Source organism: Ovis canadensis, chromosome 18 (assembly GCF_042477335.2).
Source record: "Ovis canadensis isolate MfBH-ARS-UI-01 breed Bighorn chromosome 18, ARS-UI_OviCan_v2, whole genome shotgun sequence".
Taxonomy (NCBI): Eukaryota; Metazoa; Chordata; class Mammalia; order Artiodactyla; family Bovidae; genus Ovis; species Ovis canadensis.
The window spans coordinates 56,139,353-56,147,759 of NC_091262.1; the positions used below are offsets into that span (position 1 = coordinate 56,139,353).

The following is an 8,407-nucleotide window of genomic DNA, read 5'->3' on the forward strand; positions in this document are numbered from 1 at the left end:
CACCACGTTATTATTACAGTGCCACTGTATTAATTAAACTGATAGCATTTAACAAAAAGTATCAATTTGTACCTGGCTCCTTATCACATCTTAACATGACTGCCTTCAGTTCAGTTCAGTTTAGTCGCTCAGCTGTGTCCGACTCTGCGACCTCATGAATTGCAGCACGCCAGCCCTCCCTGTCCATCACCATCTCCCGGAGTTCATTCAAACTCAAGTCCATTGAGTCGGTGATGCCATCCAGCCATCTCATCCTCTGTCGTCCCATTTTCCTCCTGCCCCCAAACCCTCCCAGCATCAGAGTCTTTTCCAGTGAGTCAGCTCTTTGCATGAGGTGGCCAAAGTACTGGAGTTTCAGCTTTAGCATCATTCCTTCCAAAGAACACCCAGGACTGATCTCCTTTAGAATGGACTGGTTGGATCTCCTTGCAGTCCAAGGAACTCTCAAGAGTCTTCTCCAACACCACAGTTCAAAAGCATCAATTTGTTCGGCGCTCGGCTTTCTTCACAGTCCAACTCTCACATCCATACATGAGCACTGGAAAAACCATACCCTTGACTAGACAGACCTTTGTTGGTAAAGTAATGTCTCTGCTTTTGAATATGCTATCGAGGTTGATCATAACTTTCCTTCCAAGGAGTAAGCGTCTTTTAATTTATGGCTGCAGTCACCATCTGCAGTGATTTTGGAGCCCAAAAAACTAAAGTCTGACTCTGTTTCCCCATCTATCTCCCATGAAGTGATGGGACCAGGTGCCATATCTTCGTTTTCTGAATGTTGAGCTTTAAGCCAACTTTTTCACTCTCCTCTTTCACTTTCATCAAGAGGATCTTTAGTTCCTCTTCACTTTCTGCCATAAGGGTGGTGTCATCTGCATATCCGAGATTATTGATATTTCTCCCGGCAGTCTTGATTCCAGCTTGTGCTTCTTCCTGCCCAGCATTTCTCATAGGTACTCTGCATAAAAGTTAAATAAGCAGGGTGACAATATACAGCTTTGACGTACTCCTTTTCCCTTTTGGAAGCAATGTGTTGTTCCATGTCCAGTTCTAACTGTTGCTTCCTGACCTGCATACAGATTTCTCAAGAGGCAGGTCAGGTGGTCTGGTATTCCCATCTCTCAGAATTTTCCACAGTTTATTGTGATCCACACAGTCAAAGGCTTTGGCATAGTCAATAAGGCAGAAATAGATGTTTTTCTAGAACTCTCTTGCTTTTTCCATGATCCAGCAGATGTTGGCAATTTGATCTCTGGTTCCTCTGCCTTTTCTAAAACCAGCTTGAACATCAGGAAGTTCACGGTTCACGTATTGCTGAGGCCTGGGTTGGAGAATTTTGAGCATTACTTTTACTAGCGTGTGAGATGAGTGCAGTTGTGGGGTAGTTGTCTTAGTCTTTCTCAAAATTCAGTCCTCAAACCAGCAGCATCAGCAAAACCTGGGCACTGGTTAGGAATGCAAATTAACAGACCCCATCCAAGACATAATTATCAACCTAGTGTTTTAACAGGCCCTCCAGAAGATTGTGATAGACACTGAGAACCACTGGGAGGTGTTTGTTTTTTTTTTTTTTAATGTTGATTTACAATGTTATGTTTGTTTCAAATGTTCAGCATAGTGATTGAATTACATACTTTCTCAGATTCTTCTCCATTATAGGTTATTACGGAATATCAAATATAGTTCCTGTACTATACAGTAGGGCCTTACTGTTTTTTGTATTTTATATGTAGTAATGTGTATCTGTTAATTCCAAAGTCCTCACTTATTCCTCTCCTGCCCTTTCCCTTTTAGTAACCATAGGTTTGCTATGTCTGTGAATCTTGCTTCTGTTTTGAACAAATAAGTTCATTTGTATCATTTTATTTTTTAGATCCCAGAAGTGATACTGTGTGGTATTTTTCTCTTTCTGACTTAACTTTGCTTAGTATGTCTCTAGGTCTACTCATTAACTGCAGATAGCATCATTTCATTTTTTTTATTCCATTGTGTATATATATTTACCATATTTTTATCCTTTTATCTTTTGATGGACACTTAAGTTGCTTCCATGCCTTAGCTGTTGTAAATAATGCTGCTGTGAACACTGGGATGGATATATCATTTCAGTTTAGAGTTTTCATCTTTTCTGGATATATGCCCAGGAGTGGGATTGCTGGATCATATGGCAACTCTAATATTTTTAAAAACTCCATACTGTTCTCCATGGTAGCTGCACCAATTTACATTCCACCAACAACAGTTTAGGAGGGTTCACTTTCTGCCACACCCTCTTCACCATTTATTATTTGTAGACTTTATTGATGATGGCCATTCTGAGTAGTGTGTGATGATATCTCAGTATAGTTCTAATTTGCATTTCTCTAATAATTAGTAATGTTGAGCATGTTTTCATGTGCCTATTGGTCATCTGTATATCATGGAGAAATGTCTATTTAGGTTTTCTGCCCATTTTTGATTGGGTTTGTATTTTTTTTGCTACTGAGTTGTATGAACTGTTTGTGTATTTGAAATTAACTCCTTGTCGATCATACTGTTTGCAAGTACTTTCTCCCATTCCATAGGTTGTCTTTTCATTTTGTTTATAGTTTCCTTTGCTATGCGAATGCTTGTAAGCTTGATTGCTAAGTCACTTCAGTTGTGTCCAACTCTGTGCGACCCCAGAGACAGCAGCCCACCAGGCTTCCCCGTCCCTGGGATTCTCCAGGCAAGAGCACTGGAGTGGGTTGCCATTTCCTTCTCCAGTGCATGAAAGTGAAGTCGCTCAGTCGTTTCCGACTCTTAGCGACCCCGTGGACTGCAGCCCACCAGGCTCCTCTGTCCATAGGATTTTCCAGGCAAGAGTACTGGAGTGGGGTGCCATTGCCTTCTCTAGTAAGCTTGATTAGGTCCCATTTATTTTTGCTTTCATTTCTATTGCCTTGGGCAGCTGACCTGAGAAAGCGTTGCTGTGACTTATGTCAGAGAATATGGCTTCCCAGGTGGCTCAGTGGTAAAGAATTTGCCTGCCAATGCAGAAGACACAGGTTTGAACCCTGGGTCAGGAAGATCCCCTGGAAAAGGAAATGGCAACCCACTCCAGTATTTTTGCTTGGGAAATCTCATGGGCAGAGGGGCCTGGTAGGCTATAGTCCATGGGGTCACAAAGGAGTCTGATAGAACTTAGCAACTAAATGACAATGTCAGAGAGTGTTTTGCAGATGTTCTTGTCTAGGAGTTTTATGGTGTCATGTCATACATTTAAGTCCTATGCCGTTTTGACTTTTTTTTTTTTTTTTTTGTATAATGTAAGAAAGTGTTCTAACCTCACTGATTAACATGTGGCTGTCCAGCTCTCCTACTTGCTGAAGACAGTCTTTTCTCCATTGTGTATTCTCCTTTGTTGAATATTAATTGTCCATAGATGTGTGGGTTCATTTCTGGGCCCTCTATTCTGTTCCATTGATCCATGTGTCTGTTTTTATGCCAATACCATGCTGTTTGATTACTTTAGCTTTCTAGTATTTGAGAACCACTGTTGTGACTGAAGTACTCTCCTAGTGTTTTACTAATACCCATTACCCTTTGCTCAACTCAAACATTACCTCCCTTTTGTTTGTTTTGACTCAACGATTAGACTTGCCCCAGTTCGTGTCTTTCAGATTTATAGGCATTTTCAGAATCTTTATTTGACTACCACATAGACACACCTGACTGGGCCCCACTATACACTGTATTTTAAGAAAAGGTTGATTTTATTCTGAGTATTCTTATTTAGCCTCTTAACAAAAGATAATGCTTTTTTACCACAGAACACATTTTTAGTGCATTTATTTTACCTCGGATGAACAATTCCTGTGTTTGGGGATGTGGGTCCTTTGGTTTAAGTTTTAAACTTTTTGATATGCACAGTTAAGTATAAAATTTTCCTGCTACTTTGCATATTGAGCTATTTCTTTATGTGTGAAATGAGAGCGTTGGATAAAATATCTAAAACTTCCTCCCCATTTAATAATTTTGAGTTAAAATTCAAGATTTGATTCTTCTTGATTTTTATGTATGGTGTCAGTAATGCTTGCTCACATATTTAAAAGATTGTAAGTGCAAATTAGTAATATAGGGTCATTTGTAAATTATTTATTGTTACATAAATGTACTTCTGTGAACAGTTGTCATTGAAATTAAATTTGTGATGATGTGCAAGGTAGTTGATGATTATAAAGATTGTTTTTTTAGAATACTAGGAACTTAATTTTTTTTGAAAGTTAAGTCTGCTGGTTGGAAGTAGAATAATTTTTCTGGAAGTAAAAACCATCTTTGATTCTCATAAGGAATGGATTTTACTGCTGTCTTCTGTTATTAGAATGTAGTTACACATGGAATGCACAAGAAGAAAATGTTTCAAATTTGAAGTTAAGATTTGGAAAAAAAAAAGTAAAGCCAGATCATCTGAAATAATTTCCAACTCATGAATTCTTTAATTGTAATAAGTTTTGACTGGTTTCTAATTATTCTTTTATATCGTAATTTCAGGGTCAGTCAACATAATAAAGTCAACTTAATGACAGCAGACAACTTATCCATCTGTTTTTGGCCAACTTTGATGAGACCTGATTTTGAAAATCGAGAATTTCTGTCTACCACCAAGATCCATCAATCCGTTGTTGAAACATTCATTCAACAGTGTCAGTTTTTCTTTTACAATGGAGAAATTGTGGAAACTGCAAACACTGTGGCTCCACCGCCTCCTTCAAACCCAGGACAGTTGGTAGAACCAATGGTACCACTTCAGTTACCACCGCCACTGCAGCCTCAGCTGATACAACCACAGTTACAGACGGATCCTCTTGGTATTATATAAGTAAGAAGGATTGCAGACAGCCTGAAATTGGACAAAAGAAAATCTAGACATGCATGTTTCAGGGTTCAGTAGTATACTTCATGTTTCTTACATATAATTCACATTCAAAATGATGAGACATTTCCTCTTTGAACTGTATGGTATTCCTTACTCATTTACATTACAAATCTAAGACCATGTGATAAGCATGACTGAGAGGTTTAATTTTTATAAACAAAAATAGCTATAAAATACAAAGCTGCTGTTGCATGCAACCTTATTGCAATCAGTATATCATTCCTGTGGCATTTTCTGTCACATTATATTGTGAATAAAATTTTTCTATAGAAATTAAATGATTTAAAAACTCACGTATATGAAACATTTAATGCTTTCCAGCCTGCTTTATGGCTGGTTTTGTTATTTGACGTGTTAATTTGAGCAACTTAATTTACTTTTAGTAGTCTGTGTAGGTAACTAAAAAGCCCAGTTAAGTATTTTATTATTTCAGGCTACTTATGCCATGCTTGGGATGTTGTTTGAAGGAAAGAAAAATACATTTAACATATTTCTGCACCTTCATCTTCTGAGTAAACCTGTGGACGATTTGATGGGGGTAAATGAAAATATTTCTTGTACACACATACCAAGGACATGCTTGTGGCTAAAGTGAGTTGATAATGTTGTGCAAAGGATAGTTGTCACCAACTCATTTCTTTATAGTCCATAATGAAACCAACATCTTGTATACTGTTAATTCTGTAAACAGATGCATGTTCAAAAGATCTATTATGGTCTTGTAATCTTAATCTAATATATTTTAGATATTTTAATTTTTTCCCTCTTGGGAAATACATTTAGTATAGTGTAGAAAATACTTCATGACATTTTCATATAAGGTTATATAACTTTTCATACATAAACATGAAATTTGTTGTAGAAAATTCTTTAAACCAAACATTTTAATCTAGGACTTCAATTTAATCTGTCCCTTGAATCTATTTTTATGTGGCCCTTAAAAAAACATATCCAAAAATCCATTGCTGATATAGCAATAAAAATACTTTGGGTACTGACAGCCTCTTTGGAGTATGTATATATAAAGTTGCAAACTTGTATTCATATTCTTTTCTGTGATACGTTGTACTAAAATCCAAAGTGGCTTTTGCACCATTTTGTAAAACAATTATTTTCCTTTGATGTTGGTACCAGATTTGCTGTAAATGACTGCTGCTTTGGAGGTTAAACATTTTGTTAGCAAAGTTACAACCAGAACACTAAATTACGGATAAAATTTTCAGAATTAAGTAGCATAGGTAAATTTTGTTAGGATTTATTCAAAATTTGTTCATTATCAAACCATGCCCTTTTTTTTCCCCAGAAAGGAAAAAAAAAATGTGTTTTTTTGTTGCTAGGTTATATTTTGTGTAGTAAAGAAAAATTTTCTTCAGTCCATGTTGTGATCTTCATACTGCAATTTTAAGGTTGTCTAATGTATACTATAGTAAATAGATGATTTTGAGATTTGAGGCTCCTAAGAGTTTGATTTGCTCCATTTTTTCCTAAAATAAATACTGTCTTTCCCAACTGTTATGTCCTAGGTATTGTACTTCTAATTTTGACTTCAGAATCAAGATGTTGACATGAACCAGGCTGCTGTGGAAGTACATGTATATTATAAATTATCTTATTTGTGTTATACTCTTACATGTTATTATCTTTTCTAAGAAAACAAAGTCCCTATTATTCCTATTGCAAAGCACACAGGAATTAAGAAAGTACAGTAATTTTTAAAAAGAAAAATCTGGTAAATGTAGTATTCTTGTTCTATATTACTTATAACTATTGTCTATATAGCTTTAATTTATAGCTGTCAGTTTAACATCAGCATGTCTGGCAAAGAAAATTAAACTGTAAGAGTTTTATAAACTGTTTCTAGGTTGCTAAAGAATTTATTTTTCTACTATATATGGTATAGACAAAGCTCAAAACTATGTACAGGAAAAAAGCCTGACTATTTCTTTTGGAAGTAGGCTGAAAAGAGAATTTTCAGAACTGTTCATGTCTTCAGTTCATTCGGTCATAACTTTGCTATTGTAATATGTGAATCCCAGTTTATTTAAGCTATTCTCTTTTATACTGTGTTAATTTAACTTTCATGTACATTTAGTGCAACTTTTGTTATTAAAACTAGCATTTACCATTTTCCACACTTACTACCTTACACCTTTCCCAAAATTTATCTCCACTTTTCTATGCATTCTATAATTGATTTGAAAAGTTTCATAGCGGATCATTAAAATTCTACTTTTGGTTCAGTTAACCAATAGGTTACAGTTAATTGATAATTAAAATACAGTTTAAAGCTCAGTCTGTTACACTGAATTGATTGCGTTTGTTTTTGCCAAGGGTTTAGATATGTTTTTTAATGTTAGAAAAGTAATTCTACAAGCAAAATAATATAATGAAACTTTTTTCTGGTAAGTTACTAGAAGGTTTCACTGTTTTAGGGACCTGTCATATATGAAACTTCTTAAAGGATGGAAAGAATATTAGATAGTCTCATAATTATGGGTAAATATTAAGGCATTATATTTTACAGTTTTAAATAAAATTCCATCTACACACATATTGCCATCGTTTCATTTAAGCTTCAGTGCTTAGTTCAGTATTGTACTTAACACTATCTAGATTAGCAATATAAAGCAGCATAGTGGAACTGTCTAAATTTTCAGTAGATTTATGGGAAATCAAATTCTCTTCAGCAGACACTTATTTAGGATATACAGTTAATTTTAGAACAAAATTCCAGGCAAAATATATTTTCATTTTAAATGGTATTTGTTAGTAGTTTCTCCCTCTAATATTTACAATGTAAATAATGTAGGTACCAGCAATCTAACTTAGCCAAAAAGCAGCTTTTATTTTCCATACTGTATGTAAATAATGTAGACTTTTTTTTTGAGGTACTAGAATTTAATTTCTTATATCTCTTAGATAGTAACAGAAAGGAACAGTTGGATTAAGAATTTAGGCCTTAGCTTACATGGTGATTTTTAGTTTTTTATACAGTAATAATTGTGATGCTATTTGTCAACTGGATATAAATATATATATAATTTTAAAAAGTCAAAAGTGCTTTGTTTCTTTGTTTATAATGTAATTTTTTGTGCTTCACCAACAGGATGCTGCAGTAAATTTAATATCAGTGAAGCTTCTGTGTAAAGAATGCTATGAATAAAACATTAAGAAGCTATGTGATTATAAGTTATAGTTGCCTCTAATTTTACCATTTCATTGGTAAAAATCAACTTTTTTTTCATAAAATGGGAAAATATTTTTTAAATTATGTCAGTATGGTGACATAATTTACTTTGAGAAGTGTGTTATTGAGCTTTTACTGTACCATGAGAGGAGATCCAAAATCTGTTCTGTATGTATACCTACAGATAATAATTTAATTTTAAAATGTTTGGAAAAACAAGGTTGCACAGGTTTCTTAAGACTCAAATGTTACCTAGGTCTGAATTTTTAGCTGTGGCTAGACATTTTGAGCTACTGGAAGTATTGGAAGCCTATTCTAGTTTA

The 8,407-nt window shown here is 34.9% G+C and overlaps 1 protein-coding gene across 3 annotated transcripts in view; it reads left to right on the forward strand.

Moving 5' to 3' along the window:
- The window catches only part of ARHGAP5 (Rho GTPase activating protein 5), a 73,697-nt gene extending 65,622 nt beyond the window's left edge, over window positions 1-8,075 (forward strand). For all 3 annotated transcript variants that reach the window (XM_069559470.1, XM_069559469.1, XM_069559471.1), the window contains exon 7: window positions 4,513-8,075. In XM_069559470.1, the coding sequence (XP_069415571.1) occupies window positions 4,513-4,840 (328 nt within the window). In that variant the 3' untranslated portion in view covers window positions 4,841-8,075. The remainder of the gene's footprint in view (window positions 1-4,512) is intronic.
- The last annotated feature ends 332 nt before the right edge of the window (window positions 8,076-8,407 follow it).